Source organism: Cottoperca gobio, chromosome 11 (assembly GCF_900634415.1).
Source record: "Cottoperca gobio chromosome 11, fCotGob3.1, whole genome shotgun sequence".
Classification (NCBI taxonomy): domain Eukaryota; kingdom Metazoa; phylum Chordata; class Actinopteri; order Perciformes; family Bovichtidae; genus Cottoperca; species Cottoperca gobio.
Window position 1 is genome coordinate 4,990,580 of NC_041365.1, and position 19,915 is coordinate 5,010,494.

General features: G+C 42.1%; 1 protein-coding gene across 2 annotated transcripts in view; it reads left to right on the plus strand.

Moving 5' to 3' along the window:
• The window catches only part of cdk6 (cyclin dependent kinase 6), a 33,635-nt gene extending 15,481 nt beyond the window's left edge, over positions 1-18,154 (plus strand). For both annotated transcript variants that reach the window (XM_029443087.1, XM_029443088.1), the window contains exons 5-8: positions 7,819-7,928; positions 13,663-13,713; positions 14,137-14,272; positions 14,685-18,154. In XM_029443087.1, coding sequence (XP_029298947.1) covers positions 7,819-7,928; positions 13,663-13,713; positions 14,137-14,272; positions 14,685-14,837 — 450 coding nt within the window. In that variant the 3' untranslated portion in view covers positions 14,838-18,154. The remainder of the gene's footprint in view (positions 1-7,818; positions 7,929-13,662; positions 13,714-14,136; positions 14,273-14,684) is intronic.
• The last annotated feature ends 1,761 nt before the right edge of the window (positions 18,155-19,915 follow it).

Below are 19,915 nucleotides of genomic sequence, written 5' to 3' on the forward strand. Positions count from 1 at the left end.
ATGTTTTTTTTGTCTTGCCACTGAGCTTATCTTAAGTGAGGATTGTTTTGAGTTACAGGATAGCCAAAAAGAATTTTATGACTCTTCAAGCCTGGAACTTTTCTCATATATATATATATATATATATATATATATAAAATAATAATTTGAATAAAAATGTCCTTTTTATGTGATCAAATTAACCAATTGTTGTTACTAGCTTTTTAAAAACAGTATCTGCTAACACAATCTGTACAGTCACTGTCATCATTTCCTGTAAACTCTGTTGTTGGTGATATGCAGAGGAGTGAAATTGTTTCCTGATAAAAGGTATTTTCCCTATTATTCCCCCTAGTTCCACTGCTTATAGCCCTCCCAGTACGCGTACCAGAATAAGACACCCATATCTCAGACGACATTAAACAAATTGAAACCAGATTTCCTGCCCGTGCTCAAACAGCGGACAGGCTTTTACAATTTAAAGCTTTCAAGAGCAGTCAGACTCTCCAGTCTGGATCTGTATTGTACACTAATGAAAGTGTTTCCTATTTTTGGGCCCTAGTTTGACTATGATTGTAAGTTAAAATCTGTGGGTGTTGGTTTGGGGAAAGTGAAGATTGGTGTGTTCTTACTTATCACAAGTTCCGATAATCTTGCAAGATGGTGACGATACTGCAGACTAGCTGTCTTTAAATCGGCAAACCACATGCTTCTTGATGATGGCTCTTTTGACCCTTGTTATTTAAAAAGAAGCTTTATTTCTTAACAGTTTTAAGACAATGATTTTACGAAAAGGTCTTTTCAAACACGCAGTCTCAAGGCTCCCATAATTTTTAAACATCGGTAGCCCCACTAGTAGTGCAACAGAGTTCAGGAATAGACACTGATGAAACGGAACTTTCTCAGGGATGACCAAGGATGAACTGGACAGTCGTGTCTGTGAATCTCTTCTTTTGCCAGACAATGTGTTTCTACTCTGGACAGACAGAAAGAAAGGCAGGCAGAGAGAGAGAGAGAGAGAGAGGGAAGGGAAGGGGGGGGGGCGGGGGCGACCCTTGCACTGCACGCAGGAGAGCACGTGCAGCGCACTCTGGGAATGTTTAGATATCTGCTCAAACAGCTCCGCATGGGAAAAAAATAAAAAGTCATCCTCTATGCTTTGACTGCAGCCGGCTGGAGCAAAGGGGCTGGCCCCAATTTGACATAAGCAAACACACACAGAGTTCACACACACACACACACACACACACACACACATATATATATATATATATATATATATATATATATATATATATATATATATATATATATATATATATATATATATATATATATATATATATATATATATATATATATATATATATATATATATATATATATATATATATATATATATATATAAATAATTATACAGGAATATACTGTACATACACACATTCAAAGGCAGACAATTGCATTGTTATTAATATTTGCACGCACATAGATGCACGCTTTCACATGCACAGTCCAGGTCTTATTTTTCCTGTGTGTACCCCCTATTAAGTGTGTCCGCTATAGCAGCGGTAGCACCCCCCTACACACACACACTCACTCATTCTCACTTCACTGCACTAATTGTTGATGGTCTTTTGGCAATGCTCCAGATGGGGGGAAAAGGTGTGTGTGTGTGTGTGTGTGTGTGTGTGTGTGTGTGTGTGTGCAGGCGTACATGTGTGCGTGCGCCGGCATCTGGATATTAAAGCCTTGTCTGTACCAGGAAGAGGAGGGGGAAAAAGAGAAAAAATTACAGCATATATCAGGAATTTTCCAGCTAATGATGTGCGGATGTGGTAGCACTGGGGAGAGAGAGCCACTGACTGTGCTGTCTTTGTTTCGCTCGCCGAGGGCCCCATGCTGCATTCCTGTACACTGTGCATACTTTGGCAACAGTTGTAGTGCCCTTTTTTCCCCCCTGTTTTACTGTATACAGTTTGTATGCTGCTCTTGCACTTTTCTTTCTAGCCTTGTAGATCTGCCTCTCCCTCCCTCAGCCTGTATCTTCCCCCCTCGTCTCCTTTTTAAAATCTTTTTCCTCTCTCTCCTTTCTTATTTCCTTTCTTGGCCTGGTGCAGCTGTATACTTGCGACTGTAAATTGTCCTTTTTGCAGAACAAGAGAAAGAAAGAGGGAAAGTGAGGGAGGAGTGAAATAATGATGTTTACAACATGGCTGACTGCTAGAGCTTCGAATGGGGCCTCTCTGGAGACACAACATTACAGCCTCAGCTCTACTGTACTCTCTGAGTGCATAGTTCTGCTCATATTATTAATATTATTATTATAACATCCGCTCTCCTTTTCCCATACGTGGCTTGCCTATACACTCTGAAGGCTTTATCTGTTTTCCGTCCTTAGATTCACATAGGAAGACTTTAATTTGTGTTGGATTGCCTTCAGGAATGTAATCAAATTCTAGCTTATGACTTAAAGCAAGAAACCGTCGAGCCATTTACCTGAGGGACTCGACCGCACTGCACGTTTATTCTACTTTATTCATTAATTGCTGAAAGTTAAAAGTTCCAATCCTGCTCTTACTGACTCAATTAGAACAATCATTTGGCCTCTGGTGCATCCAAAGTACTTGTCTGTGAGTGTGCATGTGTGTGTAGATGGTATGTGTCTGTGTGTGCAGTGGTGCTCTTTCATCCTGGGCTTCCTCAGTGATGGGGAATATAAACACGGGCCCCCGGCCAAGCTCCATCAGCCCCAGTGCCTCCGGCGCTGCTGCCTTAAGCCTCGGCCTCATCCTCATGGCATCAGGTCACTGTGAAGGTCCCCATCGGAAGTCCACATGGAGAGTGACAGGAAAAGGTTTGTCATTGCAGCAGTGGTGAAAGTGTGGTTCCCAACAACTCAACATAATGTCCCCATTATGTAAAGGATAATCCAGGTTTTTTTTTACAACTTTGGTATTATTTTTGTGGTTTGGGACATCATTTCTATGGGTCATTATACCTTTGAGCTCATCTTGTTGCTGCTAAGAATTAGCTTAGCATAAAGACTGGAAGCAGCTGTTCTGGCTTTGTCTAAAGTTTAAGACCTACCATTTTAAAGATATTTAACAAGTTGACAGTATATCTAATTTCATTGTATTAATTGGTAAGTTTAAGAAGTTCTCCCGGTCTCCAGTCTTTATGCTAAGCTAGGCTAGCTGTCTCCCGGCAGTAGCTTGAGTGTGCTCTATAACAATCGGAGGTACTAGTGTATTATTACCCACAGGACAGATGGCCAACACTATATGAAAATAAGACCCATGTTAGCATAAAGCAAAACTATCCTTTTAAACCTCAAACGCATACTGCAGATAACTTGCAGACACACAGCATTTGGCCCTGATGCACATGAATCCAGGCAAAAGCAGGTGCTTTACTTAAGTCACGTGCAAGTACTCACACATAACACAAACCAAACGCCTCCGCGCTCACATGCAATGCACCCCATTGTCATAGTCCTCCGCTGTGCATGCACAGTACGCTGGTGGCACAGGTCCGGACGTTGCAAGTCGGACAGGCTTGGAGGTCCGGCCGAGGAGGTCTTGAGGTCCTCTGAGACAGGAGAAGCCATTTCCTCCCTGAAGCGGAGCGGGGAGCAGCAGTGAGGGCCGAGGAGGATGGTGGTGGTGTTGGTGAGGGGGAGGATGCTCTCAGCAGAAAGGAATTCCCAGAATGTCGTTCTTTAATCTGGAGTCAGCCTCACACACTCTCTGTCTCTCTCTGTCTCTCTCTCTCTCTCTCTCTCTCTCTCTCTCTCTCTCTCTCTCTCTTTCTCTCTTTCTTTTTCTCCCATTGCTTTATCTGACCTCCTCTGGCTTTTCTGTTACCATGCGGAAGGGAAGAAGGGTGTCAGATAGGCGAGAGAAAATTCAAAGCAGCTGACCTAACTAGAGCAACACACTGTATTGCAGAGTTAAGGGCTGACTCACCTACTGTGTGTCTTGATTGTCCTACATACTGTATGTGTCTGTTTTCATGCAGCCTGGGGAGGGAGAGCAGGGGTGGGTAATGAAGGGATATGTGAAGCAGAACAGAGAATGAGAAGGGTGAGAAAGACACTAAGGAAGAAGGAATGTAAACGTGGTCGGTAGAAGAGGAAGGGAAAGGACCAAAAGAGGCTCATAACAACATTGCAAATGTTTCTTTTTACAACAACACATGTTGTTATAACCATCTCCATGAAAACGGTTATTAAGTGTGACTTTGATTAGGCCACGACTCAGAGATATTTAGTAAAGCAGACTTGAGTCTTCCTTAACAGTCAGTCGGTGTGAAACTGCGTGATCAAAATGCATTCATGGATATTACAGGCTCTCCAATTGTTGCATCAAGACTTTACTGCATTTCAGACGCGTGTTTTACAGACTCATGGGCTTACAGAAGCAGACAGAGAAAGAGAGGCATTCAATAGAGAAGGAAGATTTCAGGAGGGAGGGAGGGAGAAAAGGGTGAGGAAGATTGCTCGGTGGGAAACAGTGCTGTGCAGACAGTGAACTGTTGAAGCCATTTGAGGGATTGATGGTTAATAATGTAAACCAGTAGGATATTTTAGTCTTATTCAATTATATTGTCAACAAATCTCATTATAAGACCAAAGCCAAGAATGAATTCATCCTATTCAAAAGTCTCCGTGTAGCCACTATCCAAAGTCTGATATAGCTTATTCTTCTGTGCTGTAGATCTTCATTGTTGATTAAAGACTATTAATAATAATAATAATGATAATAAGTTGCACTGGATGACATGTTCCTTCATTATATTGAACCTGATCACTGTAGTCATGCTGTAAATACTAACTAGCACACCAAATGTTTATCTAAAGTTGAAAATAGTCACCATCAAATGCACAATATAAGCTAAAGGAGCCCGTGTTACCTGCTTTGCCTTTTTTTTAAATAAATAAAAATGAAAGTATATATTTGTGAGCCATTTATAAACAAATAAATCAAATACAACTGTTTTAAGTAAGTACAAATTGAAAAACCACTTTGCCATAGATACAAAGCTACAAAAACGGTTTCCTATAGTGCAAGTAGTCGGGGTGTCGTTACAGATTGCAGCATGCCTTAAAGCATCTATCTTCCGGTGTGTCTGCGAGTGGATGCATGTGTGATATAAAAGCCATAATCTGCATTTGTGGCCAGGTTTTCGAATAACTGTATTGCACTGAGGCGGATATACCCCAAACTCTAGGTCTGTGGTTCTTCCTAGAAGGCTCTACGTGTGCATATGTGTTCCGACGAGCCCTGACTTTTGACTCTGTAGGTCTACAAACTCCACGCCACAGACTGAAGAGTTACAGACGGGTATTGATTGGGCCTTGAGATTTCTCAACTATGCATCCATCAACATTTTTTAAAACGCCAACCTGTGTTTTCATTTTTGAATGCTTTAGCCATGTTGGTAGGCGGGGAAGGGAGATGTGAAGTTCTCGTACTAGATATCAAAGTTAAAATCAGTCAGAAATTATTCCTACAAAAATTAAAGCATTGGATATTCTTATGTAGAATAAATGTGAATGACCTTTTGTTGCCTGAATATATGGGCAGCTGTGCAACTTCCATTCATGTTTTTCTTTGAGGTTCTTCAATGACCCTAATAGTCAGTCTGTTCACTCTCAGCACATCTCATTTCTGGTCACATGACTCGGCTGACATCTCAGCCAACTAGCCTCAACTTCCTCCCTATTTCCACTAAAGCAGGAAGCAGGAGATGAGAAAGTATCACACATCTGCAAAATGCAGCCCCCGGCTCTATTTATAGTGTCATTCAGTTTAGAAGAAAGAAATGTGACCAAACTTTGTATTCCTCTTATCTGTCTCTGTTGACTGCCTCGCTTAGAAATCCAGCTCGGGGTAATGTTCGGTCAGTTTCTCGAGTTTGCCTCAGATGTCCAAAACTTCCCCTCACGCTACAATTATGAATAACATCCCTTTTAATAATAGACTTATTTTTGTTGGTGGGGGCTGATGGGTAATAAAATATTGCCCTGCAACTTTTTAACTTAACTCACCATTTTATGATACTTAAACCATGAGGATGTTAGCTACGTCAACTGTAGCTGATCAAATTCTTATAACTTATATAACTACTACTATAATATTACTCTTCACTAAATAATATCATTAGTTTGCTGTCAGGACCAACGTAAATGGATTTTTCCTCGCATTAACAGTTTACAATTTAAAAAAAGGACTGAAGCTCGGTTCCGGCTCTTTGAGGCTCTTTAAATGCTAACGTCAGCATGCTAATGTGCTCACAGTCACAATCTTTAGCAGATATTTACCAGGTGCATCGGAGTTTATTCACTAAAGTCAACTACATTTCTCCTCTGGGGACCATGAATATCTGAAACACATTACAAAGAAATGAATGTAATTGTTTTTGAGATACTTTAGTCTGGTGGGGGACCATCATTGACATCCAGTGAGCCAAACCACGAGCAAGTCTAATACACAACTTGTTTTTCCCAATCGAGGGGGAACAAGTCTGCTCGCTTAAATGTAGGGAGAACATTACACATGTTTTTGGACGGGATTAATATCACTGATACTGACGAGTGTATTTCTAAATCAACCCCCCCAGTGAAAGAAATCTTGTCCAAAAAGTCTATAAACCATAAAGTTACTTGATTGCTGACTATACTTTCTCAGAGGGCACTTTAGCACACCAGCAAAGACCTTTTTAATACCTCATATTTGGCTATCTGCATCTTTCGAAGATCATGGCTCTCGTATTACACATGCAGGCATGTGGACAACATCTAAAAGCTCAGGGTGCCATTTCCTCGTACTCTCACAGAGAGTCCAAGCCAGCTAATGAAGATATCTAGGTGACACTGCGCTCGTTCTGCTTACAAACATCAGCCTCAGACTCCCAAGATCCCGATAAGCACTCTGCAGTGCCTGAGTGGAGAACTGCAGCCAAAAGCTGTTGGAAAAATCTGGAGTTTAGGAAAGCACCTGGAACCAGTCCACTCTCTTACTAGGGGTCACTGAGTTTTGTCTGGAGGCTTTCCCTACTGTAGCTGTTAACAATGCTGCTGCTTTCCTGCAGGCTATGGACACACACACACACACACACACACACACACACACACACACACACACACACACACACACACACACACACACACACACACACTCTCTCTGAGCTCCTATTAGAGTTACAGGGACACATTTGGAAACCATGCTTAGTGTGAAGTGGCACAAAATGGCTGCTGTTATAATTCAGGTGGGTGCAGGGTTGCTTGATGCAAGACAGGAGTTTATTTATTTATTTTTAGGCAGTGTGGCGTTCAATATAAATGATAGTCGATGCTCGTTATCACTTCAAGCACACGAGACACCTTCCAGGTTTAATCCAGTGAAACTCTGTATTGTTTATTATTGTAATGGGTACTACTGCACGTATACACACACACACACACACACACACACACACGTATATACAGTATTTTATGTCCCTGGTGGATTGCTGTGGAAAGACTGTGTGATGTGGGTACACACCAAAATGGGAGCAGGGAGACGTGTCCTGCCAGATATGATTTCATGTCTTACGTAAGCCTAAGATGAGGGCAGAGAAGTATTAACCCTGTGTGTGTGTGTGTGTGTGTGTGTGTGTGTGTGTGTGTGTGTGAGAGAGAGAGAGTGTGAGTGTGAGACTGTGAGTCCCCCCTATATGGTGACATTTACTCAATGCTGCTGGCAGGTAAAACTACTTTCACGAAATTGAGAGTGATTCGAGTCGTGTCTTTTTATGTTGAACCCTATTTTCTTAGTGGACTTCTGCTGTGTGTTGTAGGTGGTGACACTGTGGTACAGAGCCCCAGAAGTGCTGCTCCAGTCCAGTTACGCCACGCCAGTGGACCTGTGGAGTGTCGGCTGCATCTTTGCTGAGATGTTCAGGAGAAGGTGAGAGCGAGGAGAATATTGGTGTAACCTCTTATACTGCATGGAGTGGGTTAACTGCGCCGTCATAGATAAACAATGAAGGGATTAAAACCAGCAACCAGTTCACTGGCCCCAACATCAGCACCTCTAACTACATTTGTCCAGTCACACACAAAACCATATACTTATATTTGATTTAAAAACAACTATTCTAGCCTTATAATCAGACTATTGAATTAAATTGTATTAGTCTGTCTGACGTGCTCGTGTTAGCAGCTTTCTGTCTGTGAAGTGTGATCATTTCTGTAGTAACTCATGTAATGTAACTCATTTTTAGTCTGGATACTGCAGTAGCACATTATTCCCTCATTGATGCACGATGTCATCCTCCTCCGTCACCGTGCTACCTTTGCATTAAAAACCCTAAACACTTACATCTCAGCAACTCATGTGGTGTACCGTGTTGTAACTACTACGGTCACACTCACTGAAATGCATCAGCAGCGTATCTTTGCTACATACAAGCCTCTCATTTGTCATATTGATCAAACTGTACTTTTGTTCACCAATTGTAGCTAATATTTTATGTAATAAATGTTTCTTTTCAGCTCAGTGTAATTTCTATTACTGAAGTGACTTCTCATTGTGTGAATCTATATTGGCGCTGTAAAGCTGAGCTGTAACTGTTGTACTTGAATGTTGGGGTTTTGGTCTCTGCGTTACCTGTTTACTTTAACTTTTATGTTGCGGCTTGTTTGTCTATCCGTCCCATTCTCATGAACGCAATTTCTCAGGAACATCTAGAGGAAATGTCTTTAAATTTGGCACAAGAGTCCACTTGGATTCAAGGATGAAGTGATTAGATTTAGGTGGTCAAGGTCACTGTGACCTCACAAAACGGCCATAACTCAAGAATTCATACGCTAATTATGACAATATTACACACAACTGTCTAATAGGATAAAGTGATGACATTTTCTATCTAAAAGGTCAACGGGCAACTTCGCTTTGACATCATAATGTTCTGCCCTTTTCTGACCATTCAACGGAGTAACTCTGGAACAGAAGGGGAGACTGTGACTATATTTCACATTTGGTCAGAATGTTTCTCGCTGGAAATTATTCATGTCAATATAGAGACAACCATTTCGCCAAAAATAGCTGCTTCACCTTTTTATTAAATGAAAGACTTCAGTACATATATAACACGTGTCAGGACATACATGGATGTGAACTGCAGCTCGGCGGAGACGTACCGTCGTTACACAATCAGTTATTTGGGTGTTTCTTAAACTTGTCATATTTTCTCCAAATGACACCTGTAAGCAATCACATTTCAGTTGACTTATCAAACCTTTACAGTAATGACAGGCTGGCTGCTGTGGTTGCAGCATGCAAGTCAAGATCCTGCTTCTTGGTATAGTAATTGTCAGTTTGTGGTCTAACGAACTTTACACACTGGAGAGCCGAGCTAATAACGGACCACTTGAGGAAAAAAAAAAGAAGAAAAAAAAGAAAGGGGGCCAACTGCTTGCCTATGAACCAAAATACTTCTCTAGGGCTTAAGATTGTATTCGATCATCATAGCATCAATCTAATATCAATATTTATGTGCCATAGTATGTACAGAGCTGTGCATTGTGTGAACAATGAACTGGGGTCTAGCCAGTTCATTGGGTCTAGTGGTGTGCTTCAGAGTAGATAAGAACGGTCTTTTTGAGGTAGGGCTGGGTGCCAGGAGGAGCAGCCCTGCCTGCAATTTACGTTTCCTTCCCCAACCGTCCTCACACCCCAACATGCACAGCCACACACAACGACTCACGCTCTGCACGTGGGACTCAGTAGGAGCATATCGGCTCTAATGTGACACCGCGTGAAGAGACAGTGTAGTCATTTGGTATACCCATAGATGACACATACATTAATATGTTTCAATGTAATCTATACAGTGCTGTTGTGTCTGTCCCTCATCTGTCCTTTTAAAACAGTCTTGGTGCATCTTGTGCATGTGTGCTCCAGGTCATGTGTTCAAGCTTTATTTAGTAGCCTGCTGTAAAAATGGTGACACGTGACAATTTTTCACAGTGCCAGATCTTTACTTTATATGCTTTCACATACATTAGGACAGGTTAGCAGAGTGAAGGACAGAGCCTGCTTTGTTATTCCTGGTTTAATGCTTTTGGCACAAGACCATTGATGATCCATTTGGTTCATATGTGACTTAGTTACATAAAGAAAACACTTCCGCTGCCACTTTACCACACATAATGTTTCAGTATCGGTGAGAGTATTACCCATGGTTCCATTCAATCTTCTCATCTTTTTATTTTTTTTATTTCTGCATCTTTTGATTAGAGCTGAAAACTTTGAGTCTTTTAATCAATGAATCAATCGACACAAACTAGTATACTGTCGCATAAGCCCTCAGCCAAGCCTTTAACTCAAGGTGAATGGCAGTTGGCTGTACTTAATGCCATACTCAACATGTGTTAACACATCATGAACAGCATAAAGAGTATTTTGTGGCTGTGTAAAATGTTTAAAAACACAGCAAAGAATTTATGGGAAATGAACCTGTAATTGAGCATCTTGCCACCAAATAACCAAACATTAACATAACGTAAGAATATCGTGTATGCATTATGTGCAGAGAATATAGTGTTCCTTTATAAGCAGGCACAGTCTGAGGTTGGCACTCCTGCCTTGTCTGATAGTGTGTGTGTGTGTGTGTGTGTGTGTGTGTGTGTGTGTGTGTTTAGGTTAAGGTACTTCTTCTCTCACCCTGACACAATAAGCTTTAAAAAGCTTTAGTGTGGATATGTGTGTGTTTTCACAATCTGGCACCTGTCCAACTTTGCCATGAGGCGGAAGGCAAGGCAGAGCCCTTTGATGGCCATGAACAGAACACACACACTCTCTCGCTCTCTCTCTCCCCCTCTCGCTCGTTCTCTCTCCCCTCTCTGTCTCTCGCTCTCTCTCTCTGTCTCTCGCGCTCGCTCTCTGTCTCTCTCTCTCTCTCTCCCCCTCCCCCCCCCCCCCCCCCCCCCTCTCTCTCTCTCTGCAGGTGATTAAGATGGCTTTTTAAAAGGCCACCTGTTAGAGATTAAAGGGCACCTGGGAAAAGCGGTGAATGAAAGCTGAACGTGCAGAACAAGAGAGGATGAGAAAACACTGTTTATTGGTTTGCAGTTTTGTTGAATTGGAGATTATAATCGTTGACAGCTCAGGTAAAACAAACCAGACATCCCCACTGGTGGTTTTAATTGCCTTTTGAGAATAGTTGGTATCTAAATGTAATAGTTTATTTTCCTGAGAATCAACGAGTACATTTGCTTAGAAATATCGTCTGCCCAGTTGGACGATTGATCCGTCAGTCTAAGCATAGCATTTAATTGAGCAGAAATGTCAAATATTTGCTGGTTCCTCCATCTCAAATTGAAGAGATGTAGGTCAGACAAAATGAGCAATCTGAAGACAACCTTTAAAATGTGGGTCAGTTTTTGTAATGAAAATAAGCCCAACTGAGCAGCGACAACCTCAATTCACCCTGTTGCCTTATGATGCAGGTCAGAAAAGTGCAAATCCAACCTCAAAACATCTTCCTTATGACTCATAAAACTTCAAAGATCACCGTCCTCTCCTCTCTCCACTTTTATTATGAAACATGTCATTGTAAGCTCCTTTTAATGACTACCCATTGTAGCGAGAATAGTTGGGAACTTGTCAAAGGAATTTGAGCAAATATCATACAAGTCTGCATCTGCATGGCTGGGATAGTGTCGGGGTGAGTCATGGTGCGAGTGAATGGGGGGGGCCTGCTTGTTGACATTCCTCCAATCGAAAAGGTTGAACGTGTTGTGTTAATGGTCTGGGAGAGGCCCAACATCCGTGTTGACTTTCTCACAGTTTGGAACTCAATTGATAAATCCTCAAAGACGCAGCCTTACATGCACATGCGCCTTAAAACAAACACTCTCTCACAGTTACAGTGCATCTACACTCCGCACGGGCATGGTCACACAGTTTACACTGACTTAAACACTCTCTCTCTCTCTCTCTCTCTCTCTCTCTCTGTTTCCCACCCAGTCAGAATGAAGCTCTCACGTGCACACACAGACACACACACACACACGCGCACACACACACATTCCAGAGGTTGTCTTAGTGGAATGTGGGACAGAGCTGTGCTGGTACTAAAGGAAGCGTGACTCGGCTGCCTGTCCCAACCCAGTCTCACTGCCACCCGTTTGTTTGTGTACGTATGTGCAGAGGGGAAACAATTCCTTTTGTGCGTGTGTGCATTTGCACTTGACAGTGTACTGTGTTTGCATGCCAGTGGCCAGCTCGATGTGATCCAGTTATCCCCCTCCAACAAACCAACAAACCACTCCAGGTTTAAAAATGGACCTCCTGGAATTATCAGCCCTACTTGTTTTGGCACGATGACTTTGCTGTAGGTGATTTTTCTTCTTCTTTTGCAACAGTCAGAACTGGTTTGGTTTGATCTTAAATGCCTTTCAAACCTCAGTGCTGCACTTTACCCTGAAAGACCTAGGTGGTGTGAGCCTCTTTCAGTCAGATGGTTAAAACAGAGGTTCCACAGTAAAGACATACTGAGACATCCTTTAGTGCAGGATGCCAGCTGTGAATAATTGAAACAAACTCTGTATCACAATTCCACTTTCCAACGAAAGCATGTGACCGCGTTAGCTGTCACTGTAAAAATGTGCAAAATAACTCCATGTGACTAATTTCCCAGCGTCTGAGTCTGCAGGAAAGTGTGGGTGTTGAGCTATGCAAAGCTTCCTGCAAGTGGGAAAACATAGGGAGCACATGGTGGCTAGCCAGTCTGTTGACTTCAGTTAAGTGGGGTGCACTTGAACTGTATTTGTGCCTGGATACAGAATGCGTACAAGCACATGTGAAAATATCCTGCATTACATTGACATCTGCTGGAGACTACTCGTTTTAAACGAGTAGAATATAACAAAAATAAATTCTCTCGGCCCCGAGTGCATTTCATACTGCCATTTTGGAAGCAACACATTTAGCCATCGTTTGGGCTAAAAGTCTTCTCTACCTCATTTCCTTTCAGAGGCACTTCAGCAGGTCTAGTTCCCATACCTCTTCCTCTGTTGGAATAATCCAAGGTTTCTGTCACACGCCTCTCCCTCCCACTTTCCTACAAACACAGAGCTAAAGCAGACACCCACACACATGATGGATAAATAGGCTTTTTCTGCACCGTGTGGCGGCTGGCAGGCTTGTGCTGATGATGACTACTGGAATCTGTGCGGGTGCCAGGGCAGGCATGGCCGCCCACGGTCATCCAGAGACGGCCCAAAGCCACAGGAACCACCAGCAGCCCTGCCGTCGCTCTCCTCCCTCCTTTCATCCCACCCTCCCTCCCCTTTTCAGTGGTACTACCAACACTGCTTCACAATCCTGACTACATGAGATGAAGCTGCCAGTGTGTGGCTACTTCAAACGCTCTCATCCGAGTCAAACATTCCTCTTTGCCTTGAGCCAATAGCTTATATCTTAGGGCTGTCTGTCGGCAGTGCACCGTGGGATAGTTAGCATTAGGGCTCATATCTAAAGTTGGTCAATAAGAAAATAATTAATGCTGTGCACTTTTAACCAAAATGCATTTGAACCTTTTTCCGACGTTTTAAGTGTCTTTTTGGGCTGGACAATATATGAAGACATCGTGAAAGCAGTCAAACTAAACTTGTGTTTATTTTCTCTTTCCCAGACCGCTATTTCGAGGAAACTCAGATGTTGATCAGCTGGGAAAGATTTTTGAGTAAGTATTGTTGGCTGTGCTTCCTGTTACAGATTATGTGGTCCTGTATGTTATATTTTGAATGTACAACCTGGAAAAAAGCTCTCAATTTTTTATGGTACTATCCTCAATAATCAAAAGTCAGTCAATTTACTTGTGGGGAACTTAAGTCCAGTGTGTGGATACTCTGAATTGTGCCTTCATTTAACCCATTATTCTTCATATGGCCTACATTTAGAACAGGATGTGCACACAACTAACTTTCTGTAATTAATGCAGAACTTCCAAGATTAGATTTTGCTGCTCTGCTAGGTGGGAATGTTGTTAGCACCACTTTACATCCCTCCAGTTGCTTCAGCAAAACCTAGAATATTTGAACTGAAGAGGCTGTGAACGCTGAACATTGCTGGTGTAAAGGCAATAATGACCATTATTATCCCACAGTGTTGTTGGGGTACCTTCAGCAGAGGACTGGCCCCAGGAAGTGGCACTACCACAGAGTGCCTTCACCCCCCGGCCCCCGAAGCCAGTAGAGGACTTGGTTCCAGACATGGACGAGCAAGGACGGGCCCTTTTAATGGTGAGCAGTACGAGATGTAGTACGCGACGCAGTACGAGATGTAGTACGCGACGCAGTACGAGATGTAGTACGAGATGTAGTACGCGACGCAGTACGAGATGTAGCGACGCAGTACAAGATGTAGTACGCGACGCAGTACGAGATGTAGTACGCGACGCAGTACAAGATGTAGTACGCGACGCAGTACGCGACGCAGTACGCGATGTAGTACGAGATGCGACGCAGTACGAGATGTAGTACGCAACGCAGTACGCGACGCAGTACGAGATGCGACGCAGTACGAGATGTAGTACGCGACGTAGTACGCGACGCAGTACGCGACGCAGTACGAGACATAGTACGCGACGCAGTACAATCTTCTACTTTATTTATTAGTCCATCTCATCCTCTCCTGTTTCTCCTCTCTTTTCAGCAATTCCTCGCCTTCAACCCCTCCAGGAGGATATCGGCCTTTGCTGCGCTCAGCCACCCCTACTTTCAAAGCGTAGACAGCCACAGTAGAAGCGTGTACGCGGCCCAGCCCATCCCCAGCAACAAGCCCACTATGGAGGAGAGGACTGCCTGATAGTCCTCCTTCACCCTTAATCATCCCATTCAGTGTCTATAAAAAGTATTCTGCGTACCCTGTCTTGGAGTTTTTCATGTGTTATTGTTTTTACAGCATGAAATCAAAGTTTAATTGAGCTTTTTTGACACTGATTGACATTTAAGATTTATCTGTATAAGTCAAAGTAAATCTGTAGAAATAGATGTAATTTAAGTGCAAATATAGAACATACAGTGATTTATACAGAGGCCTTTTATAGCCTCGAGTCTATATGGTTTAATCTTCCCTCATTCTTCTTTGCAAAAGTCCTCTGCAGTTTTCAAGTTCTGCAACAAATTCTGTCTGGAGTGGGATTTGGCCCCTTGTGTGTTGTCCTTGTCGGTTTTAAGATTTTTGGTCGTTGTCCTACTTAAAAAAAGAAAAGAAAAAAAGCTATTCTCACAACACGACAGCATTTCTTCCTCTAGGATTCTTCCCGCTCAACCAATGCTACAACATGGTGCTACTAACACCAGGCTTTGCATGGCATTTAGTTTTTTAGTCAAATAGCTAGATTTAGGTGTCATCCTACCATAGAGCCCTTGTTTACTCCCACATGCCTTTGGGCAAATGCAAGCAGGAAATTTAATGCGATTTTTCAACAGTGGGCTGCTCTTTGCCAATTGGCCGTTAAGATAGAAATGCACCAAGGCAGCAGTTGCTGTGGGCTTAAAATCTCCCATTTCACTTAGGGGACCCTGTACCCCCGTCAGTGTCCACAGACCTCATTGTGGCTTTAATGCCTCTTCATAACCCTTTAGTTTTTGAGGATGACCTGCTCTAGACAGATTTGTACTCTTCCTTCATATTTCACTAGTATCCTTCCATTGATTGGTTCTTTGCAATAACCTTGTTGTAGGTTGGTGTGATGTTTTCCTAGTTTAGTTTATGCCAGCTGTCCCTGCAGATACAGATGCATTTCACTAAAACAATCTTTACATTACACACGTGTGGTTCTACCCATCTTTGAACCTACTAAAATACAGTTGACCGTGTGTCATAGTTAAGAAGGGTTATACTTTTAATTTAGATCCATTTGTAGAGATTTGTTTCCTCCTAATTCTTGCAGAGACATTTCTATTACAATCGGTGTCAAAAAAGCTGAATCAACTGTGATTTTGTGTTGTACATAAAAACAAAACATGAAATAGACCAAGGGGGAAATACTTTTTTTTTTTAATAGTCAATGTACTAAGCTCTAGGAAAGTACTCTTAAAGAGAGGGTAACGATAGTGTCAAGAAAGATGACACCAACCTTCTCACCCCCTGAAAAAATGCACAAAAGCTATCCTCCTTCCATGAACTGATGGATTGTAATTGCTGCTTTTAGGTTGTTAAATGTTGATGATTGACTGTGTTAACAATGCAAAGAGACTTGCATCTCAGATTGACTGGTAGTAGTGGGGCAAGCGGACTTTAGAGGCCATGAAGCAGAGGCCTCTTTATGACCAGTGTTTAGCCTCACAAGAGCCCTCTTGCCTGGGGGACCGGACCACACAGGATTCTGAGAGGACTACATGGATCTCACCTGCCTTTACGCTTAACTGTGGGTATGTACAGTGAGCAGATATACAGTACAAGCATGCTCACAGATACGTACGCATTTAGTGTGTACACTACCACTGACATTAGCACGCTCATGTACACGCCTACTTATTGAAACGTTATTGGGCATTACAAGCCAGCCACTCACTGCCAAGTCGTGTCCATAGACTGTATAAACATGGGTTGTGTCTTATCATTCTAGTCCTACGTGTATTATAATACTGCCACCTTGAGGATGTCCTGAGTAACTGCAGACCAGTAGCGGGATTCTAATGGTTTCTGCACTCAAGGAACTCATCATAATGGGCTGAAATCAGTGCTGAGACAATGATGAAAGAACCTTATAGAAATGTTCCTGCCACTCGCTAGTCTGCCATCATGGGCTTTTTATCATTATAAGATACAAGTATAATTTACTATCCAAATGTTACCACAGGCTTGCAATAGGTGGAGAAAGTCCCACCAGCACTATTCATCATGAATACATACATTTGGCACAGAATGGTGTCGCCAATATTCTGTATTTAATTTTAATTTTATTGACAAGTCCTATATGCTTGTTTTTTTGTTGTTTTTTTAAAGATGCTGGGGCATAAAATATTCTTACACCAATTACACCAACTCTTTAGACGATTATATAATTTGTGTAAGAATAGTTTGACAATGTAAGGAATGTATAAAGGATAGGCATTGGTACTGTACAGTATAGAGTGCTAAGTACACGCTGTAATGATAGAAAACTTTTGATACGTGCATCGTCAGTCCATAGATATGTCGTTAAAATGGATAGATGTAGAGTAGCGAGGGTCAGTGGAATGTTGTTTGGCATGAGTATTTTTGTCTATTGAAAATAATGGGTGGGCTCTGTGGGTGCTTGTTGAATTTCATTAGCTTTGGGCCGAGAGCTATGAATTTTACAGTGGTTTTGATAATGAAATAATGCACGAATATTTTGTGTACAGTTTTTGCTTTATTTTAAAGTCAGTCCAGTTATATTCAAATTCAGTTTGTTTCTTTTATCAGCAAGGAAAAAGCAAGTTATGCAGAGTTGTATTTTTGTATGTAGTAGTTCTTGCAGAACAGTAACATATTTTAACACTGGTTTACGTTTCCTTAACAGGTAGTGCTGCTAGCACACACACACAGACACACTCTCCGACTTTCTCAGGTTCTTGTTATGGTCATCCGAACATTTCGGGCACAGTTTGCACATCCCTGGGCTACTAACTGACCATATCACAACTCTTTCAGGTTTTCTTTCAAGCTGTTCCAGGATCATGTCATTGATCATATTCTACTGTCATTCCTATTTATCAAATATGTTACTGTAGTCATTACTGTCTGAAGATAACTGCCTGTATCATCTGTTTTTGCCGGCAACTTTTAATTGCTAGATGGCGAACGCAATTTAGATTCATGTATAATTGTCTGCTTGACTAAGCACTGTGTGAATTTTCTATTTGATAACGACTCACATCTGGTATCAGTGGTGCGTTCAATGTAATGAAAGCTCTAAATAGAATTAAAATAATGACTTTTAATACATTTTATACATTTCAAAACTGAAGTCCACTGTTGATCTATTGTATAACTGAAATTACACATATGTTCCTGTGTCACGTTTGTTTTTAGCATAATGGAAATGGCAACTAGGAACAACAGAATCATGGCATTATACTTGTGTATGAATGCAAGCATTGGTGTCTTATTATTGTGTTGCACCAGTTGAATAAAAAGCAGCTTTTTGTGAATGTTGTTTTGGACTCATTTGTAAGTGTGATTGAAAAATTAATTAATTGTTCTCGTGAATGTGTAGGTATTAATTTTTGGAAAGAGGGAACATTAGAGGCAACACAATTGCTGTTGTGATTAGTTATACTTGCATTCTGCCACACAGTCTTTGCTCAACAATACACTTCTATTTTATACCAGCACAAGAACATATATATATATATACAGTATATCTCAAAAGTGAGTACACCCTTTAGATTTTTGCAAATATTCTGTTATATCCTTTCAGGGGATAACATTATCCTACTGAAACTTTGATATAACTTAAAGTAGTCAGTGTGCTGCTTGAATAACAGTATAGATTTATTGTCCTTTGAAAATTACTCAGTACACAGCTGTTAATGTCTAAACAGCTGGCAACAAAAGTGAGTACACCCCATAGTGAACATGTCCTAATTGTGCCCAATGATGTTGTTTTCCCGCCCTGGTGTCATGTGACTCGTTAGTGTTACAAGGATTCAGGTGTAAATGAAAAGCAGGGCTGTTAAATTTGGTGTTTTGGGCACAATTCTCTCTGAATGCTGGACAACATGGCACCTCATGGCAAGGAACTCTCTGAGCGGCTGAAAAAAAGGATTATTGCGCTTCACAAAGATGGCCTTGGCTATAAGAAGATTGCCAACACCATGAAAATGAGTTGCAGCACAGTGGCTAAGATCATACAGCGGTTTTCCAGGACAGGTTCCACTCGGAACAGGCCTCGCCAGGGTCGACCAAAGAAGTTGAGTCCACGTGCTCAGCGTCATATCCAGAGGTTGGTTTCCAAAAATAGACGTGCGAGTGCTTCCAGCATTGCTGCAGAGGTTGCAGAAGTGGGATGTCAGCCTGTCAGTGCCCAGACCATACGCCGCACACTGCATCAAATCGGTTTGTATGGCGGTCGCCCCAGACAGAAGCCCCTTCTGAAACCGATGCATAAGAAAGCCCGCAAACAGTTTGCTGAAGACAATGAATCCAAGAACATGAGTTACTGGAACCATGTCCTGTGGTCTGATGAGACCAAAATAAACCTGTTTGGGTCAGATGGTGTCCGGCGTGTGTGGCGGCACCCTGGTGAGGAGTACCAAGACAAATGTGTTTTGCCTACAGTCAAGCATGGTGGTGGCAGCATCATGGTCTGGGGCTGCATGAGTGCTGCCGGCACTGGGGAGCTGCATTTCATTGAGGGACACATGAATTCCAATATATACTGTGACATCCTGCAGCAGAGCATGATCCCCTCTCTTCGGAAACTGGGCCGTAGGGCAGTTTTCCAACATGATAATGACCCTAAACACACCTCCAAGATGACAACGGCCTTGCTGAAGAAGCTGAAGGTTAAGGTGATGGACTGGCCAAGTATGTCTCCAGACCTAAACCCAATTGAGCACATGTGGGGCATCCTCAAGAGGAAGGTGGAGGAGTGCAAGGTGTCCAACATCCGTGCGCTCCGTGATGTCGTCGTGGAGGAGTGGAAGAAGATTCCAGAAGCAACCTGTGCAGCTCTGGTGAATTCCATGCCCAGGAGGGTTAAAGCAGTGCTAGATAACAATGGTGGTCACACAAAATATTGACACTTTGGGCACAATTTAGACATGTTCACTATGGGGTGTACTCACTTTTGTTGCCAGCTGTTTAGACATTAACAGCTGTGTACTGAGTAATTTTCAAAGGACAATAAATCTATACTGTTATTCAAGCAGCACACTGACTACTTTAAGTTATATCAAAGTTTCAGTAGG